Raw genomic sequence first — 20,990 nt, forward strand, 5'->3', positions numbered from 1 at the left:
CCCCCCCCCCCCCCCCCCGAGGTAGCAATCCAAAACAGTCCAGTGGCACCTTTGAGACCAAGTTTTATTCAGGTACAAGCTCTCCCTCCTCTGTGAGGGCATATCTGCACATTCCACACCCAATAGCTAGCAATCCAAAACAGTCCAATGGAGCCTGAGCGGTGGGTGTTGCCTTCTGACACACTTCTGGTGATGTCAGGGTGTGTGGCATATGCTAATGAGTTGTGCTAATGAGCTCCTGCACCTCTTTTTCTACGAAATGACCCCTGAGTAATTCTATAACATATGTAATGGCCCTGCATTCCTAGGATAATGATTTGATAAGTGACCAGCAAATGGGTAACATTTCTGCTTACGTACATATGATATTCCATCTGATTCTCTTGCTGTGTTCTGGCTGAAACTGTCTGTTACACCTGTAAAATCAAACCAAAATAAAGTCCTAAAAATGACTGTTCAAGTGCCCTGTGAGTTTTGAAACCATTTTTTCCTTATCTGAACCTGTGTAAGTATGGAAAGCTGTTCTTTTCTGTTTTTCTGACAATGACTCACACTATTTTTTCTGAATGGCTTCCATCAACAGCAGATTTTCACACTGATCCTTTATTGTGTTCTCTGTTCTATTATCCCATACTGCTTAGGGCAGTGTCTGAAAATGGGCCACTGGTAGATGATTGCTGTTTTGATAGTGAATAGGGCTGCTTCTATGACTACTGGAAGCACATGGCCATTGGGTCATTTGGTACTCTAGTAAGTCGTGACTCATTAAGAGAACACCAAAAAAGAGCAGTCTTTTCTGTCTGTTTTCTTTTTCAAACATATGTCATGTGCTTGTGGGAACAGCTGAGTTACAACTGAGATCTGTTTCCTTGTGAAGCTTGCTGCCAAAAGCTGCTCTCTTCAATCAAAACTCTCTCATCTTTCGCAAAGAGATTTTTTAAATAGCAAGGATAGGTGATGTGAATGTCTAACGGACCTTGGGGCACTTGGAAAATCTGCAGCTGACTTGCTACAGGCCTGGTACATACAGTTAACTATCCAAAACTGTAAATTCTGTGGGTAGATTAGAGAGCTGCTAGTTTAGAACTCCTGTCTATAAGAACAGTTTACATGAGGTGATCTGACTTGAAAGACAAGTGGTGTGACGTTCAAAAGAGCATCGGAGGTAGGAGTGAGCAAGAGTGGTGTGGTGGTTTCAGACTAGAATCTCCACTCTGCCATGGTGACCTTGGTCCAGTCAAATGCTTTCAGCCTACCTTACCTTTTTTTCCCCAAGTTTATAATTTATTAGAAGATAAGTCAAGTATACATAAACAAGACAGACTTCTTGTGAGGATAAAATGGAGGAGAGGGGAATTCTGTAAGCTGCTTTGTCTCTCTACTGAGGAAAAAGGCAGAGCATTTATTTATTTTATTTATTTTTCAGATTTATACCCCACCCTCCCCATTAGAGCAGGCTCAGGGCGGCTTACACAGGGTAAAATAATCAAAATTCCATAAAACATCTAAAAACAGTTCATTAAAACAATACGATAATTAAAGTGCTAGCTATTTTATTTGATATCGTATCAATGGTGTTACCACACGAATGGTGGATAAATGAAGTAAATAAATAAGAGTATATGATGAGCAGTTGCATCTTGGCAGTCTCACACTGTGCTCTTAGAAGGGGAACTGTTCTAACAAGACTGCCTGGACACAACAAAAAAGAATACGCCATGAAAGAACAACAGAAGAAGACCATTGCTGAGTAGGTGCCTGGTAAGGCATTCACCCTTCCCCTTGCATTGTGGCCCTAGCTAGGCAATTAAATGTCTATGTAAACCGCTCCAAGCCTTCGGGAAGGAGCGGTATAGAAGTCTAATATGTAATGTAATGTAAAAAGACAGAGAAGACACACTCATGCCATCCTGGTTACTACCCATACAGTTAGAATCCTTTTCTTGTTCCAGATTGTGTGAGGAGGTGAATTAACATTGCACATGTTCTATCATCATACCATTAGTGTTCCTCTTCTCACTGTCACAGTTTCATGGCCCCTTTGCCAGCTGTCTCATAATGACAAACCAAGCAGGATGGAGTACGGTATTTTGATTAACGTTGTAAACAGATGATGGCAACAGAGACAGAAGGGCTGGTCTAGAAGCCACTGGGGAGGAGTGGGGGAGAGATGCAGCTTTGTATTCCCATTTCTAAGATTAAAATTGCCTGACATACCTGCTGCTTTGCTTTTAAGAATGGCAGGTGCTTTTTGTTCCTGAATAAGTCTTGCATTTATCAGAACATTAGCTTTCATTGGCCAGAACACTTGCACCCCGGTAAATGTGGCAGCATTTAAGATGTTAGGCTACAGCAGATAAATCAAAACACAAAAGGGAAGAAAAAACTTCAACCCAGGAGAACCAGGTAACCAACAAGGCTGACAACAGGCCTAATAAAATAAATAATGGGTTTACATATATTGAATTAACAAAGCTTTAATACATAACTAATAGTAAAAAAAATGTTTAAACCAAATACGTTTTGGCCACAATACCTTCCTCAGTAGTACAAATAATTAAAAGATACACCATAAAATAAAATTATCACAATAGAAAATACAGCATTGTGGCCTGAGCTTAAAAAGCACTCATAAAGAAGTAAGGAAAAATTAATTAGATGTCCCTCTTCATTTTTGGAATCAATCAGGACTATGAAGTCATTTTTAGACTGAAGTTGTTCCTGGTCCAAAGATCTGTATAACCAAGGTCAGAGTAAATCATAACTTTATGGTGTGTATTTTAATTATTTGTACCACTGAGGAAGGCCTTGTGGCCAAAACACATTTGGCTTTAACAGTTTTTTTAACTATTTGTTAAGTATTAAAGGTTTGCTCATTCAATATATATAAACCTACTATAACTTATTATTAAGCCTGTTGTCAGCCTTCTTGGTTAGCTACCTACAGAAGATAAACACCAAAAAAATCTAACAGAGATGCACAGAGATTTGTCTATTTCCAACTATCACAGTCATCTTAACACTGATGATAATGCTGAGCGAATTTGGTCCTACTGAGCTTAGTGGGTGCATTCAGACATGCCATTTAATCTGGTGTCGTGCCAGTTCAGAAACGGATTTTATACGCATGATCACACAGTCAACATCTGCCTCCCATCCCCAGCCGTCGCTTTCCAGCTCAAATATCCTTTAAACCAGAGTATTTTGTTACCAGGTCCCCAAGTGGTGTTTTCCTGATTCTCTGTTTCCAGCGGCATTTTCCCCCTGTGAGATCGCTCCTCCGGTGTCGAGCCACTTCCGGTTTAAACCCTCTCCCCACTCAAAAGCTGCCCGAGGTTTCCACTTTTCGCCCGCCCTTTTTTTTTAAGCGTTGGCGGTGTGTGCATAGGTGGAGGTCCGCCACCACGTTATTAAAAACAATGTTTAAACGGTGCCTAGTTTTAGCATTTAGACGAGTTCGGGATCTCACAGAGGCCATTTTCGGGGTAAACGTTTAAAGGGAAGTGTTCCTTTAAAGTTTAAAGGGAAGTGTTCCAGCAGTTGGGTTGAAGTGAAAATTGCTGTTCTGCGCATGCGTGAAAATTTTAGTTCTACAATGTGCGCATGCCCAAACTATACCACCATCGTGGCTGATTTACCATCTACCTGGCTTTGGACGGGGTCAGTCGTCGCCCAGAAGAGGAACACCACCCGGGCGCTCCTGCGTTTATACCATCGGCCGCCAGTGAGGGACATCTACCATCTTGAACTTTTAAAATGAACTGTAGAGCACCATTTTAGTTTGTATTTATTGAGGTTTTAATGTAACCTATGTTTTATTTCCGGCGTTGCCGCTTGTTTGCCGCCCTGGGCCGTACGGGTAGGGCGGGATATAAATCCCAAAATAAATAAATAAATAAACTGAGAGAGAAAGAAAAACACCACAGATGTATGCTCTCTCCTGTGGACGGCGGGGAGCAATGTGGCTGCGCAGCGATCCAGAGCAAGGAGGTGAGTGTGATCGTGATTCTCCAGGTTAAAAAAAACTCATCGGGGCCAGAGCAATTTAAACCGCTCCTAGCACGCCGTCTGACCGCACCCATTGGGTAGCTTTAGAGCAGGGTCAGATTCTAACATGTAACAGAAGTAAAGGGGGGGGGGCTTTGGGATAGGGAGAGGATTCCATCTGAAGCACACTTTCCTCTACAGCAGAAAAATCCGCACCCCTTCTGCACCCCTCTTTTCTGTCTGCCCCCGTTAAACCTTGGAGCAGCCTAGGTGCTCACTGGCCCCAGCCTGGTCTGAGGATTTTAGTCTAACTTGGAGAGGCCCAAGCTACCTCTTCTTCCCTTCTAATTCCTTGGGCAGTACCTCCTTGCATAAAGGTGTGTGTGTGTACTGCCTAGATGCGCAATTTAGCCCGATACAGTTTTTTTAATTATGAAAGAATTGTTATTTAACTGAAAACATAGAAATGCAAATGGTTGACAGCATCTTGTAGCTTTCAAAATACTGAACGGTTAGTTAAACTTTGGTCCCAGAAAAATAGCCTTCTGGGCTAGCAGGAAAAAAGGAAACCAGCCAAAAGAATAACAGTTTCTAACATGATTACCTTGACCTTAGCTCAGTGCTAACACCTCACACTGCCTGGTGTGAGAGTACACTTTCCCACCCACTGCAACCACCTGGCTGAGCAACTCCAGGGAACGCACTCTGAACTCCTGGGGAAGAGGGTTTTACAAATTCCACAAGCTCCTGCCCCTTCCACAGGGTTGGTTATAATTTTCCTTACAGAATGAGCAAGGGTTTTAATCCCTGAGTCCTGGGAGCTTTAATGAGGAAAGTAACTCTTCAGCACAGAGATTCTCCATTAGGCACACAGATGCCTCTTACAGAGTCTAAATGCCAAAGAAGTTGCCTGGCAGGCCTCAGGGGCCTTAAAATTTTTGGCAAAACAGAGAAATAACAAATGGTTCATGTCACAGGAGGCCCTAAATTATGACAGCTTAAGAGGCAGCATGTGATAAAAATAATACTTAGATTCTCACAGAAAGGGCACTGTAAATATAAATAGGGAAGCAATTGACGGTACAGATTCAGGTTGGTGCGGAGCAGCAGAACTGGACTCAAACTTTGTTCAATTGATGGCACAGTAAGGTGAAAGCCTAGCTAAGCAGCGACTGACTTAGGCTGAAGATTTAACTTTCCCCCTTATTTAGTGACCCTATTGTAAAGCCCTAAACCCATTAATTGATCCCTAAATCTAGCTCTGTTTCAGAGAAACTTCTCTCTTCATTTCTCAATTTCTTGTCTGTACAGTGGGGATAATCATAGCCTTACCATTACTGTTGGGGTGGGGGGTTTGAACTGTAAGCACTCTGCAAACTAAACAAAAGGCAAGTAATACTTTCAGAAGATGGCCTTAAGTGAAATGAGTGGGGGGCACGGTTCAACCTGGCCTAGGAGTCCTAGTAGCTGACTGAGAAATCTAAAGTGCACTCTGACCATGCCCACGGGCAGACATTCTGCACTGACACTTCAAACAGGGCCCGCGTTCTGACAAAAAAAAAAAAAAAAGCCCCCCCCCCGGCCCAAAAAAGCCATAACCCCACAGAGTTTAGAGTGGTGCACCCACCTCCCCCCCCCCCCCCCCTTTTTTAATTTTCACAATTTTGTAAGGCAGGTTAGGGTTAAAGAGAATGACTGCCCCAACCAAAGCGGGATTCATGGCAGAGTGAGATTTGATCCTAGGTTTCCCAGGACCTAGTCCAGCATTTCCCACTACTACGCCATACTGGTATGGTTTCCTACTCACCGTGTCCTTAACATGTTAAGAGCCACGTCGGGAGGGGGACGATCATTCCTTCTCCCCTCATGCCACCATTCGTTTTCCCCCGGGTCATCCCTTTTCCCACGCTACTCTCCCGCCGTCTTGTCTTCTAAGAAGGTAGATTATCTCCGCCCAGATCGTCACGTGACCCTCTGGGAGGTTGCTAAGAAACGAGTAAACGCTGCTTCGATCGGCTGAAGCCGCGCTCGGTACGAGGAGTCGGGTAAGAAAGGGGGGCGGCGGCGGGTAATGTACAGGGCGCGCGAATGCACCCCTTCCTGCTTCGCTTCCATTTCTCCTCTTACTATGGGATAAATGCGCTCGAGGCTATTTACGATGCGCTCAAGGCTATTTACGATGTTCGGACATGCTCAGAGGCATTCTGTTTTTTTCCGCGGGCTTCAAGGCTGAGTTCTGGCGCTGAAAGAAAAAAAAGCCAATATTCAACACAGGTGTACCTTTGCTCAATTTATGACTACCCCAAACATTCCTTCAGTATCTCTTAATCCTGATTATTTTTTCCCCCAAATCTATTCAGTATTAGTTATTATTATCATTAATTAAAAGTAAAGGTTCCCTTGCTCGAAAGCCAGTAGAGTCCGACTCTAGGGTTGCGGTGCTCATCTCCGTTTCAAAGCCGAAGAGCCAGCGCTGTCCGAAGACGTTTAGGTGGTCATGTGGCCGGCATGACTAAACACCAAGGCGCACGGAACGCAGTTACCTTCCCACCAAAGTGGTACCTATTTATCTACTTGCAATTTCTTGCTTTCGAACTGCTAGGTTGGCTGGAACTAGAGACGGGAGCTCACTCCGTCATGCGGCAACCCGGGTCTCGAACTGCTGAACTACTGACCTTCCACAGCCTGCAGTTCAGCGTCTTAACCACTTGAGCCCTTATCCTTATCAGTAATTACTGCCCCAACTGACCCTTCAGTTTCAATTACTCATTATTCCTCCCCAGCCACCAAATTCTGTTTGGCACTAGTATTGTCTACCCCACTCATCCTTTCATTTTTCTTATTAGTCCTCACCTCTCAGCTCTGTTTGGCATTAGTATTAACTGCTGCCATTTTATTCCTTGGTGGATTTTTTTGCCTGATAGTGTAAATCTGGGTGGATACATGTGATGGACAGGAGAAGGTCCTACCCTCTGTTTTTCAGAGTAGACCAATCAGATTCAGAAGCCAAATGGAACTCTAAAATGAAGGGGAGAGGCTATGAGGCAGGTTAGTTTTCTGCAGCCAACTAACAATAATAATTAACTATTATTGTATGGTGTTGTGTGTAGAATAGCCAGGAGATCCTAAGATTGTCTGGCATCCAAAGGTTCTAGCTTTTAGTATTATGCACCACTAGGTGGCGAGCTAGACTTGTTTTTAAGGCAAGAGACATTTCAGAGGTGGTTTGCCATTTCCTGCCTCTGCGTCACAACCGTGGTATTCCAGGTTGCCCTTCTAAATAGTAGCCAAGGCCGACTCTGCTTAGCTTCCAAGATCTGATGGGATCAAGCTAGCCTGGACTATCCAGGTCAGAGCAGCCAAATGACACAAAAAAAAAAGTTGAATTTTGGAGGGGAGAAGGGTAGGTATTCTTGATCAAGCAAAGAGTCTAGTAGGGACTGTAGTGATTGATTTTTGACAGGCAGGGTTTGAATGCTGTTCCTAGATAAAAACAGTGAAATTGTTCAAGCTGCCTGTTTACTGTGTTTACATTAAAAGCTGCTGAAAAAGTAAACATTGTAACTTTTCAGTATAACATATCTAAGCTCTTGTACTGTGTCAGCCAGCTGGCTGGACTGGGAAGGAATTACAAGTCATGCTTACCACCCAAACAAACTTGTTTTGTTATGTATGACTTCCATGTCATCCTCAACCCAGATTACTCACTGCACACTCTGTAGGACCCAGGGAATGGGGTCTGGATATGCAGTTGATGTGCTCTCTATTTCAGTATTAAGGAATCTTAGGTATGTGTCAAAGACACACGAAATAAAACAAATCCACTTCACCCCACACACTTAAGGGGGACAGTGAACCTAATATTAAATAATATAAAAGGAGGCTGTGGGTGGTGAGGTGATGCACAACTCTCCAACCTGAGGGACTTGTTATTGGTAAAGTGGTATATAATGCAATAGCAAGAGAAAGGCTTGGATTTGGGATTGTGACAATAAGGTTTATTAAAGACTTGTTAATCATAATCGTTAAATGGAACCTCTGTGTTCAGAGGCAGTCTACCTGTGAATACCAGGTGCTGGGCCGAGCAACAGCTTTCATGCCCTACTTTTTCAGATATATGGCTGGCTGTTATTAGAAACTAAATGCTGTATCTTTGTTCCTGGGCTTTTTTATATGTCATTTTGAGCATAGTGAAGAAATACATGAGCCCCACTGGTGGACCTCCTGATGGCACTGGTATTTCTGGCCACTGTGTGATACAGAGTGTCAGGGCTCTAGTCGGGGGGGAGCTCTCAGGTACGGAGCTCCGGAAGAGAACCTCTAGGGGGCGGGGCGGTCACGTGGTGAAGCCCCGCCCCCTTCTTTACCCCGTCCTCTGCTTCGATCCTCATTCCGTTTGGGAATGAGGATGAAGCAGGAGGGTAAGTAGCCGGGCCTTCTGACACACTTCCGGTGATGTCAGGGGGCGTGGCATATGCAAATAAGTTATGCTAATGAGTTATGCTAATGAGCTCCGGCAGCTCTTTTTCTACAACAAGACCCCTGCAGAGTGTTGGACTGGATGGGACTTTGGCCTGATCCAACATTGGCATCTCTTATGTTCTTATGTTTTAATGCATTAGCATAAATTGCATGTGGATTTCTGGCAACTGTTTCCATTCAGGTCTCTAGCCTCTAGTCCACTGAGTATTTTCCTTTGTCCTCTGTCTCATCTACCTGCATTCCCTTCAGGTTCCTGTATCAGTGGCTTACTTCCCTTTGATTTCTGCATCTTGGGTCCGATACTTGCTAGAACTCTTCTGTTCTAGTGTTGAGAAACTTTTGAGCCCCACAATGTTCCTTCTTTGTGAGATTTCCCACCCAAACTGATAGGGGAAGGCAATAGCAAACCACCTCTGCTCATCTCTTGCCTTGAAAACCCCATGAGAAGTTGCCATGAGTCAGTTGCAACTTGATGACATTTATTATATAAACATGGAATGGTCAAGAGTATATTGCATCTCTCCTTACCCATGTTGTCACAGACACTATCCAGCATTCACTTTTCTCTTGGAAAGTACAAGCTTAGTAAATTCTGGAGGAGGGGGAGAATCTAGTGGCAGATTATTTTAGTTTGAATGCTAAGAAAATGTGATATCCCTATAACAGAAGACCTGTCTAGTATGAAAATTTCTAAAGTGTGATTATGACAATTGTACTTTCATAGACTCCCTCAGTCTACACCCAGTAAAGTTCACCACTGTTTTTGGCACTGGGCAATTACTCTAGCTACACTGATCATTCCCCACTATCTGCTGTTCAGTTAACAAAAATCTGCTGCTTCAGTCTTTGTAAGGTCTTAAACCAAGCCTGCTACAAAGACTACTTACTTCTTCACCCAGTGTTGTTTGTTTGTTGTTGTTCAGTCGCACAGTCGAGTCCGACTCTTCGCGACCCCATGGACCAGCTCCCGCCAGGCCCTCCTGTCTTCCGCTGTCCTCTGAAGTTGGCTCAATTTCATGTTCGTTGCGTCGATGACACTGTCCAACCATCTCATCCTTTGCCGTCCCCGTCTTCTTTGACCTTCAATCTTTCCCAGCATCAGGGTCTTCTCCAGTGAGTGCTCCCTTCTCATTTGGTGGCCAAAGTATTTGAGCTTCAGTTTCATTATCTGGCCTTCCAGGGAACAGTCAGGGTTGATTTCTTTTAGGATTGACTGATTTGATCTTCTTGCAGTCCAAGGGACTCTCAAGATTCTTCTCCAGCACCATAGTTCAAAAGAATCTATTCTTCGGCGCTTGGCCTTCCTTATAGTCCAACTCTCGCAGCCATACATGACTACTGGGAATACCACTGCTTTGACCATGCGGACTTTTGTTGGCAGGGTGATGTCTCTACTTTTTATCATGCTGTTTAGGTTCGCCATCGCTTTCCTCCCAAGGAGCAGGCGTCTTTTAATTTCATGGCTGCAGTCACAGTCTGCGGTGATCTGGGATCCCAGGAACGTGAAGTCTGTCACCACTTCCACGACTTCCCCTTCTATTTGCCAAGGAGTGATGGGGCCGGATGCCATGATCTTAGTTTTTTTGATGTTGAGCTTCAAGCCCACTTTTGCGCTCTCCTCTTTTACCCTGAGCAAGAGGCTCTTAAGGTCCTCTTCACTTTCTGCCATCAGAGTGGTATCGTCTGCATATCTGAGGTTGTTGATCTTTTCCCCAGCAATCTTAATTCCCGCTTGTGATTCATCCAGGCCAGCATTTCGCATGATGTACTCTGCATATATATTAAATAAGCAAGGTGACAGTATACATCCTTGTCGTACTCCTTTTCCTATGCTGAACCAATCAGTTGTTCCATATCCGGTTCTAACTGTCGCTTCTTGGCCCTTATACAGGTTTCTCAAGAGACATGTGAGGTGGTCTGGTACTCCCATCTCTTTAAGGCCCTGCCATAGTTTGTTGTGATCCACACAGTCAAAAGCTTTAGCATAGTCAATGAAGCAGAAGTAGATATTTTTCTGGTACTCTCTTGCTTTCTCCATAATCCAGCGAATGTTGGCAATTTGATCTCTAGTTCCTCTACCTCTTCGAAACCCAGCTTGTACTTCTGGTAGTTCTCTATCCACGTACTGTTGAAGCCTAGCTTGTAGGATCTTGAGCATGACCTTGCTAGCGTGTGATATGAGTGCAATTGTGCGATAGTTTGAACATTCCTTGGCATTGCCCTTCTTTGGGATTGGAATGTATACTGACCTTTTCCAATCCTGTGGCCACTGTTGCGTTTTCCAAATTTGCTGGCAAATGGAGTGCAGAACTTTAACAGCATCCTCTTCTAAGACTTTGAATAGCTCAGCTGGAATACCATCACCTCCACTAGCTTTGTTGTTAGTAATGCTTTCTAAGGCCCATTTAACTTCACATTCCAGGATGTCTGGCTCAAGGTCAGTGATTATACCGTCGTGTCTTTGCCTTTCGCTTTCCTTCTTACCTCTGCTATTTGTAAAGCCTCATCAGATAGCCACTTTGCTTTCTTGCATTTCTTTTTCTTTGGGATGGTGGTGATTGCTGCCTCCTGTACAATGTCACGAACCTCCGTCCATAGTTCTTCAGGCACTCTATCTATCAAATCCAGACCCTTGAATCTATTCTTCACCTCTACTGTATATTCATCTGGGATGCGATCTAGGTCAAACCGGAATGGCCTCGTGGTTTTCCCAATTTTCTTCAGTTTAAGTCTGAATTTTGCAATGAGTAGCTCATGATCTGAACCACAGACTGCATAATTTACACTAAAAACGTTACCGTTAGAAAGTGATATCAAAAAAGCAATATGGACTTTTTCTCCCCCCCCCCCCACCTGCTGGGGTCAGGTCACCATGGAGATCGTCTATGTTTATGTGAAGAAGCGCAGTGAGTTTGGACGACAGTGCAACTTTTCCGATCGAGCAGCGGAAGTCAATGTTGATATTCTTCCAGATGCAGTGCAAGCTATGAATTTTATAGAAAAAGACCCCATTGATACTGCAGTGCAGTGTGCAAGTGACATGTCAGAGCATGAGGTAGAGTGCTTCACCTTTCTATAGTACATGAATTTTTTGCCTGAAAGAGGTCCCTTAGAGTTCAGTGGGTGGTATCTTATCCTCCAGTCTGAGAAGCCTCCATCCAATTAAAGTGGAACTGTGATTAGGGAAAGAGGAAAGAGATGCTTAAGTTGGAGGGAGACTACTGGAGGAAACCTTCCAGCTTTTCTTAGTGGAGTGGCAGGATACAGTTCAGTGTAATTTTTAGTGGTCTTAAATGGTCATGTACAGCAGAACAACTAGGCTTCTAATAATAAAGAAACTGAAGGCAGGTTTTTGGTTTTCCTCTGAATTAGGTTAACACAGAACGGTTTGAGATGGAAACTCGGGGCATTAACCACGTGGAAGGTGGCTGGCCTAAAGATGTCAACCCCCAGGAAATGGAACAAACAATTCGCTTCCGGAAAAAAGTTGAAAAGGATGAGAACTACATTAATGTCATCACACAACTTGGCAGTGTAAGATTCTTTTGGACACCCTGTTTACACACCAGTCTACAGCAAAGCTAGGCAGGGCTTGTTTTGCACACTGTTTTTTCCAGAATATTTTAAAGATTGCTATCTGATCATCCATTCATCAATTCCATTATCTGTTTTATAGTTGATGGATCATTGCATCAAACAGAATAATGCCATCAATATCTATGAGGAGTACTTTGAAGAAGAGGAGGCAGCAGGGATTACTGACGAGCCTCCATCAGCCAAAACTATCAGTGTCTTCAGGTAACTCTTCAGCAGCCAGAAGGTTCTATGCATTCAGGATTTGTTTCTAATCCATTCAGGTTGATTTTTGGCTCTGCTGTAACAGCTGCTTTTGTTGGCTACTGTATTTGTCATCAAAAGAGCCACAGCTGGTGGAAATTATTATTAGAAGTAGAATTATTAAACATTTAGAAGAATAAGCCCTACTGAGGAAGAATCTGTATGGCTTCTACAAAGGGAAGTCCTTCCTCACCAACCTTTTGGAATTATTTACAGGCATGTGGATGTGATCCTGACATTACATATCACTGGAGTTCTAGAAAGCTTTTGACAAAGTCCCTCACCAAAGGCCCCTAAGGTCAATCATGGGAGAAGAGGATGGGTCCTCTCCTGATTTAGTAAAGGAGTGTTACTCACTCAGTGGCTCAGAAGCCACATGTTGCTGTTTGACATGCTACCTGTGGCTCGTCTGAGCACTGTTCACCAAGTGGCCGGCACCCAGCTCATTCATGGTTCAGGAAAGTGGGCAAAGACATTGGCTGATGGGCTTGTGGTAGTTCCCACCGTGAAACAGCCATAACCAGAGGGACTGCAAGCCTTCCTGGGTGCAAATCTCATGCCAGGGATGGCAGTAACATGCCTATCCTCTCCAACACCCCCCCCCCCAGCCTTCACTGCAGCCTCCGTGCTTTCATCCCAGCATTCAGAGAGCTGCCAGGAGGTCAGCAATCTGGCTGCAGAGGAGAACAAAACCACAGCCACCTGGGAAAAGAGCAACCTAACCACAGTGGCAGGAGGGTGCCCTTTCCTCATGGCCAGCTTGCTCTCCTTGACAGTCTCACTGTCTCACCTGAGCTGCTAGAGAGAGAGCAAGAAGGCCTGGAGGAAAGCACATGCCTCTTGAGAAGAGAAGCTTCACAAGGCCGAGAGAAGGCTTCTGGGGGAGGTGCTAACCACCCTGTCTCCTGCAAAGCTAGAGTTCAACTTGAAAAGAGTTTTTAACATTGAAAGACATTTTAAAAAAATATCTAACCTAAAAAAGAGTTCTGGAAAACTTAGAAGCCTGTGCATTATTTTGTGCCATAAATCTGCTTTTCAGGCCCTTCCCATCTCTCCAGATAGACAAGGGCTTGCTAAGCTGCAGTGACAGTGGGGAGAGACAACCATCCATGCTCAGGGGTACTCTGATAATTAAAAGGTTCTGTTTATTTGGCATGGTGACATGCAGAGCATGCAGTAGTGATGAGCCTGTTTTGGCTGATGGTAATGCTGAATGCGGCTCTCTGCAAGTAAATACCACCATAGTAAAAGGTCTCTAATAGGACCACTCCTGTTCGGTTTCTGGAATCAGGTGGCCAAGTTTGCAGATGGCACCCAATTATTCAGGATGCTGAGAATGAAGCGGACTTATTAAGAGCCCCAAGAGAAACTCTCCAAATGGGCAACAACATGGCAAATGAGACTCAGTATAAATATATGTAAAGCGATACACATTGAAGCAATATATATATATATATATATATAACTTTAAACATATGCTAATGGAGTCTGAACTGATGATGGCTGATCAGGAAAGAGCTCTTGGGATTGCGATAAATATGTTGACTCAGAGTGCAACAGCAGAGAAAAAGACATATTTTATGCTAGGGATTATATCAAAAGGGAATAAAAATAAAAACCAGTATTGTAAAGCTCTTGTACATTCCTTTACTGCAGCCACATCTGGAATACTGTATACAGTTCTGGTTGCCCCCCATCTGCTATGATGCTGGAAAGCTGGAAAAGCTGCAGAGAATGGCAGACTGATCACGAGAGTTGGAGCACCTTCCCTACAAAGGAAGTCTAAAGAGTCTATTTAAAATATTTATACATTCCCATAGCCCAAGCTGAACTGATTTTGTCAGATCTCAGAAACTAAGCAGGGATAGTCCTGGTCAGTATTTGGAAGGGAGTCCACCAAGGAATACCAGGGTCATGACGCAGAACCCTAGAAGGTCCCCATCAGTCAGCTGTGACTTGACAGCAAAAAACAAACAAAAAGTATATACCGCCCTTTCTCCCAACACAGTCAGGACCCAAGACTAATAGAGTTCAGGGCTTTTCAGTTTAGAGAAAAATAACTAATGGGGGGGGGGGGAGATGGACGATCACTGACTGTTAACCATAGCAACTAAATGGGATTTCTTATTCAGAGGCATTGTACCTTTGAATACCAGTTTATGGAAAGCAACGAGAGGCTTTGGCCTCTATGCCCTGTTTGTAGGTCTTCCAGAGGCATGTTGTTGGTCCTGTGATGCTGAATGCAATGACCCATTGGTCTGATCCCCTCTAGCTCTTCTTATGTTCCATTTGTCCTAAAACAACTGCCTGGATAGTCTGCATTTGAAGAAGGGGATTGCCTCTTTTCTGCTGGCATTCATTTTTCAATATACTTGTAAATTACTTCCAGCTGCTGTTCATTGACAGTCCCTGAAAGCAAGCACTGAACATCATTCTGGCTACATTCAATTCATTTTCCAGATTGAGTTAATATACAGTAAGGTTCTTTCAGTCTCTTCCTTGCAGATGACTCAGGGCTAAACAGTACAGGACACATGGGGTGGGTTCTTGGTTGCTGCCCAAGAAATGCTAAGCGGCAGCATTTGTGATGGGGGGTGGATTTGCAGTGTGGAAATGTGGGTGGACAGCTGGGTAGGCAGAATAGGGCTCTTAACCCTTCTTCCACCAGCTATGTTCTCTATACATCCGATTACCATAACTGTATTTGCTGCGCTATGGAGAAAACTGATGGGGGTGTGTGTGGAAGGGAAAATCAACAGGCACAGGAAGGCTATCACACTCTACCCCATTGCACAAAGGAAGTAATGTTGTTGAAGCATACATTGACTGATTGAATAAGTCCCAATACATAAGAGAGAAAACTCATAGAATTATAAAAAGATTGTGATCATATGTAGTTGTCACTTTCTGGTTCAGTTTGGAAGCTGCCATGTACATGGTAACACACCATGATGCAGTTAGGGCGAATTGCTGTAGCCTCACATCTCTATGGAGTACACCTTATTTTCCTTAACATTGATTTCAACCCAAAGGACTGCATTCAGTTGGAAACAGGAAGTGAATGCCAGTCAGACTGCAGTAGAACTTGGACCTGTGACTGTTAATAGTGTAACATCTAAGTATTCTCCTGGTTTCAACTGGATAAACACAGAGTATTGTAAAAAGATTAGTTTTGAGCAGAAGGAAGTATCTAAGGATAAGGGTTTGAGAATTTCAAGCCTCTGATCAAGGATTATTAGATGAAGGAAACACTGGGACGATATCCTGAAGCCACAGTGACAACTTTTGGAACATGAGGTTTGCTGGCATTAGGATCAGGAAAACATTGCTGCATACAGTTCTTCACTTGGTAAGGAAATGAAGGGTTTGGGTACCACATGTTTCAAAATACTCAGTGAGATTTCACCGCATAGCCTATGAGATGCCATTGCCTTCTGCTTTATTATCCAAAAGGGACCCAAACTTAGAGAAGAGAACAGCCACACACCTTTCCTGGCATCCTGACAGAAGTCGAAAACTAGCAGTAGCTTATTCCAACCTTGAGTTCCAGCGGAGTTCAAAAGACATAAGCTATGACTCCTACATATGGGATCTAGGTAAGTGAGGGGATGGCAGAAACTAGACCTTCTGCATAATTGTCAATAGGGCTTGGGTGGTGGCTGAAGTTGACTGGGTTCTATAGGGTGTGCTTTATTTGGTGCCATATCTGCCCCTCATGCTGCAAAGGAAGCAGAAATTTCCCCTGAACCTGATTTTGCATGGCCCTAATACAGCTTCTCTCCTGCCAAACTCGCAGTTCGAAAGCAAGAAATTGCAAGTAGGTAAATAGGTACCACTTTGGTGGGAAGGTAACGGTGCTCCATGCGCCTTGACATTTAGTCATGCTGGCCACATGACCACAGAGAAGTCTTCAGACAGCGCTGGCTCTTCAGCTTGGAAATGGAGATGAGCACCACCCCCTAGAGTTGGATTCAACTAGCATTCGAGCAAGGGAAACTTTTACCTTTAATACAGCTTCTAAAAGCTTAGTCTTACTGTTCATTCTTCCTCTTGTTCCTTTGTCCCAGTCCCAGTTCAAACATGCTTAGGAGAGGGTGATTGCTGAGGCAGCCATGTGTGTGTGTGGGCGGAGAATATGGAATCTGGAAAGGACTGAATGTGGAGTCTGAATGTGGAATCTGGAGGGGGAAAACAAAGCATGTTTTCCCCTTCCGTGTCATAATACATTTTCTCTTTCTTAGAAACCCCCAACAAACCAGAAATTGTTATCCGGCCTTCCTCACCTCTGGTCTGCTTGGAATACAATCCCAAAGACTCACATATCCTGATTGGAGGATGCTACAATGGACAGATTGGTAAGGGAAATAGATGCAAATACAGATATTGAGGAGTGTGACTGTATTACTCAGGTCCTGCACTTCTTTGACTCTAGCTACAATCCCCACTCAACAAATTTTGACTCCTAGAGTACTGAAATGGAAATAAAGTAAGATGGCCTGTACAAAACATAGCATGAACTTTGAAATAGATAACATATCATTTGATGAACTTATTGGTTTCAAAATGTTTACTTTCAAACTGCATACAGGTTCTTTCTTTTCTTAATGAGCCAGTTATGGGTATTCATATCTAAAGTAACATAAATTGGATTCTCTGTTCTTCAATATCCAGACTTAATGGTCAGCTAGTTAGTGTGAGAACAAAGGGAGTCCATGCCTGAGGTTTCAGGTGTTCTGGAAATAGTTTTGCAAGCAAAAATAAATAATGAGTAAACTTGATGTACTTCTGTTCCCATCTGTTTGGGTTGACCTAAGCCTCTGTAGGGCAGAAAATATTGAATGGCTTGCTAAGGTAGATCCAAGAATCCTATGCTCTTGAAATAAAGAAAAATATTGTAACAAGAATGAGCAATGGAAAACTATATGGATGTGTTACATTTGCATGACCCAGAATTTACCTCCACTTGGTACAGAATTTAAACATGGGGGTGTCACGGCAGGACCAGGGGGCGTGACACAAGCAAGCAAAAGTCCAGGAACAGTCCGAGGTCAAGCCGGGCAAACCAGGTAGCAAGGTTCAAGCAGGTTTAAATCACAGTCCAAAAGCAGGGTCAGACATACCAAAGTTTCAAGTCCATAAATCACAACAATACCAGAGGAGTCAGAGATGAACGCAGGGTCAACAAAGCCAAAGGTCAAAAGCCAAGGATCAAGCCGAGAAGAATTCCACAAGGTCTGGAGCAGAGATGCAAGGATTCAGGTCCTGAACAAACGACGTTGCCAGCACAAATGACTGCTGGCAACAGACTTGCATATATACAGTGCTAGCTAATCAACTCATTAGCTAGCCAGGAGTGAGGACAGGATCCTGTCAGTAATCAGGGCTAAGAGATCTTCTGGCACGCATGCGTGCATTCTGCCTTCGCTCTCTCAGCTGTTGTCTTCTTACATTCCTGAGCCTGGTTACAGGTGGAGGCGAGTCTGATGATGAATTACTGGGCTGCAGCAGAGACTGATCCCTTGCAGGTGTTCCCTGGGAGGCTCTATCCTCCTCACCACTTAGATAGCTTTCAGCTACAGGATCCAGTCTTTGCCTTTCTGCTGCAGTACTGTCCTCAGGAGCCTGTTCAGGGTCCTCAGGAGCCTGTTCAGGGGCATCAGCAAAGGCAGGCATGACATCAGCAGGGGCAGGCATGACAGGGGGCAAGAAAGCACATGACCATGACTTTGCTTTTCACATAGGTTTGGATCCTGTAGTAAATCTCTGCTGACAGAAAGGATTCCTGTCCATGGAAGGGAATTCTCTCCCTCCCTTTCCTGCTGCAGCTCAAAAGTGATCGCTGAACTGATGCTTCTCGGAGTTGGGGGAGGGACCACGGGGAACAACATAAGGGGGGAGTCAATTTCAATTTGTGGAAATTTACTGCAGTATCCAAGGTCCTTTCCACACTAGACCTTAAATGCTAGACCTCGAACTTACATTCTACACTACATTCGAGTTCACCTCTTTAATTATCTTACATTGAAGTCACCCCGGTTTCATCCCACACTTGTTCCGGGATAAACGATGCTGTTATAACCAGGGATAAATGCAAGGTATTGTGTCCTGAGTTGAACTCTGATAAAACCAGGGATGAGTTGTTGTTGTTCAGTCGCACAGTCAAGTCCGACTGTTCGCGACCCCATGGACCAGCTCCCGCCAGGCCCTCCTGTCTTCCGCCGTCCTTTGACGTTTGCTCAGTTTCATGTTCGTTGCATCTATGACAGTGTCTAACCATCTCATCCTTTGCCGTCCCCGTCTTCTTTGACCTTCAATCTTTCCCAGCATCAGGGTCTTCTCCAGTGAGTGCTCCCTTCTCATTTGGTGGCCAAAGTATTTGAGCTTCAGTTTCATTATCTGGCCTTCCAGGGAACAGTCAGGGTTGATTTCTTTGAGGATTGACTGATTTGATCTTCTTACAGTCCAAGGGACTCTCAAGAGTCTTCTCCAGCACCGTAGTTCAAAAGAATCTATTCTTCGGCGCTCGGCCTTCATAAGTCCAACTCTCGCAGCCATACATGACTACTGGGAATACCATTGCTTTGACCATGCAAACTTTTGTTGGCAGGGTGATGTCTCTGCTTTTTATCATGCTGTTTAGGTTCGCCATCGCTTTCCTCCCAAGGAGCAGGCGTCTTTTAATTTCATGGCTGTAGTCACAGTCTGCGGTGATCTGGGATCCCAGGAACGTGAAGTCTGTCACTACTTCCACGACTTCCCCTTCTATTTGCCAAGGAGTGATGGGGCCAGATGCCATGATCTTAGTTTTTTTGATGTTGAGCTTCAAGCCCACTTTTGCGCTCTCCTCTTTTACCCTGAGCAAGAGGCTCTTGAGGTCCTCTTCACTTTCTGCCATCAGAGTGGTATCGTCTGCATATCTGAGGTTGTTGATCTTTTCCCCAGCAATCTTAATTCCCACTTGTGATTCATCCAGGCCAGCATTTCGCATGATGTACTCTGCATATATATTAAATAAGCAAGGTGACAGTATACATCCTTGTCGTACTCCTTTTCCTATGCTGAACCAATCAGTTGTTCCATATCCGGTTCTAACTGTCGCTTCTTGGCCCTTATACAGGTTTCTCAAGAGACATGTGAGGTGGTCTGGTACTCCCATCTCTTTAAGGACCTGCCATAGTTTGTTGTGATCCACACAGTCAAAGGCTTTAGCATAGTCAATGAAGCAGAAGTAGATGTTTTTCTGGTACTCTCTTGCTTTCTCCATAATCCAGCAAATGTTGGCAATTTGATCTCTAGTTCCTCTACCTCTTCGAAACCCAGCTTTTACTTCTGGCAGTTCTCTATCCACGTACTGTTGAAGCCTAGCTTGTAGGATCTTGAGCATGACCTTGCTAGCGTGTGATATGAGTGCAATTGTGCGATAGTTTGAACATTCCTTGGCATTGCCCTTCTTTGGGATTGGAATGTATACTGACCTTTTCCAGTCCTGTGGCCACTGTTGCGTTTTCCAAATTTGCTGGCAAATTGAGTGCAGCACTTTAACAGCATCATCTTCTAAGACTTTGAATAGCTCAGCTGGAATACCATCACCTCCACTAGCTTTGTTGTTAGTAATGCTTTCTAAGGCCCATTTAACTTCACATTCCAGGATGTCTGGCTCGAAGTCAGTGATTATACCGTCGTGGTTGTCAAGGACATCGAGGTCTTTCTTGTATAGTTCTTCTGTGTATTCTTGCCATCTTTTCCTAATCTCTTCTGCTAGTCCTTCCCATTCTGTTGTTTTCTTCTATTACTTTGCACTGTTCATTCAGGAAGGCCTCCTTATCTCTCCTTATATCTCCAGGGATGAGATCCAAGTGCAAAAAGGACCCAAGTCATTATCTCATTCATGTACTTAAAGTCAAATGCTTAGAATCAGGAAGCAGACACACAAATAACAAGTAGAAAGATTTGTTGCTTTTTAAAAGCTATTAACGTTTTTTAAAGTTATTACAATGTTAAGGAAACTAAAATTCCATTAAGATCAGATTTTCCCATATATTCCCCTGAAGTATTTATCTAGAGCTGTTGATTCTGATTAAAGGGTTCTATTAAGGGCAAGAAAACCACACAATTCCTTCTGGGTTGTTTGGTGACAGTAGCATTGACAGTATTCCTGTCAGCTAATACAGAGCTTCTCATTGCTGGTAGATTCATGTCCAGCAGCATCATATACCAACAAGCTTTCCAGGGTAGGGGCTTTTCTGAGTCAAAGCTCCCTTTGTCAGAGATGAGTCAGAATACAGATCTCTGAGTCCTTCTGTCCCAGTCAGAAGGTGGGAGGGTGTTGCAAAGAAGGAACTCAATATGCAGGTGTACAATGTGATAGGTTTACTGGTATGGTAAGCCAGGAACCTGTATCAGTTTAGCAGAGTGCACAAACAGGCTACACACAGCAGAGCTTCTTTGTTCTGTTTGTGCTAGCAAGGTTACATAGAGCCACTTGTCGGTTTCAAAACTAATAAAGAGTTATTTATTTAGTAAACTCCATTCTAGGCAGGATAAATGAGAGATAGGAATAGAATATACAAGTGGAGACACGCAAGAAACTTGCGGAATGGTTATCCTATTCCTCACACCTTTGCTTCCTCTTGTCTCCCTCTACCTCTCTCACACTCTTTCTCCCTTCTGCCCCCCCCCCTTTT

The 20,990-nt window shown here is 43.9% G+C and overlaps 1 protein-coding gene and 1 long non-coding RNA gene across 2 annotated transcripts in view; one reads left to right on the forward strand and one right to left on the reverse strand.

Annotated features, from left to right (window-relative positions):
* The window catches only part of LOC107108410, an 8,817-nt gene extending 2,948 nt beyond the window's left edge, over positions 1 to 5,869 (reverse strand). Inside the window, exons 1-2 of the long non-coding RNA XR_001482441.1 lie at positions 5,795 to 5,869; positions 361 to 416 (exon numbers count right to left, since the gene is read on the reverse strand). This is a non-coding gene — a long non-coding RNA (uncharacterized LOC107108410). The remainder of the gene's footprint in view (positions 1 to 360; positions 417 to 5,794) is intronic.
* Positions 5,870 to 5,978: 109 nt separating this feature from the next.
* The window catches only part of DNAI2 (dynein, axonemal, intermediate chain 2), a 58,850-nt gene continuing 43,838 nt past the window's right edge, over positions 5,979 to 20,990 (forward strand). Inside the window, exons 1-7 of the mRNA XM_015408577.1 lie at positions 5,979 to 6,032; positions 6,544 to 6,545; positions 11,336 to 11,524; positions 11,842 to 12,003; positions 12,146 to 12,267; positions 15,760 to 15,902; positions 16,548 to 16,661. Coding sequence (XP_015264063.1) covers positions 11,342 to 11,524; positions 11,842 to 12,003; positions 12,146 to 12,267; positions 15,760 to 15,902; positions 16,548 to 16,661 — 724 coding nt within the window. The 5' untranslated portion in view covers positions 5,979 to 6,032; positions 6,544 to 6,545; positions 11,336 to 11,341. The remainder of the gene's footprint in view (positions 6,033 to 6,543; positions 6,546 to 11,335; positions 11,525 to 11,841; positions 12,004 to 12,145; positions 12,268 to 15,759; positions 15,903 to 16,547; positions 16,662 to 20,990) is intronic.

The sequence above is a fragment of the Gekko japonicus genome, unplaced genomic scaffold (assembly GCF_001447785.1).
Source record: "Gekko japonicus isolate JY-2015 unplaced genomic scaffold, Gekko_japonicus_V1.1 scaffold57, whole genome shotgun sequence".
Taxonomy (NCBI): domain Eukaryota; kingdom Metazoa; phylum Chordata; class Lepidosauria; order Squamata; family Gekkonidae; genus Gekko; species Gekko japonicus.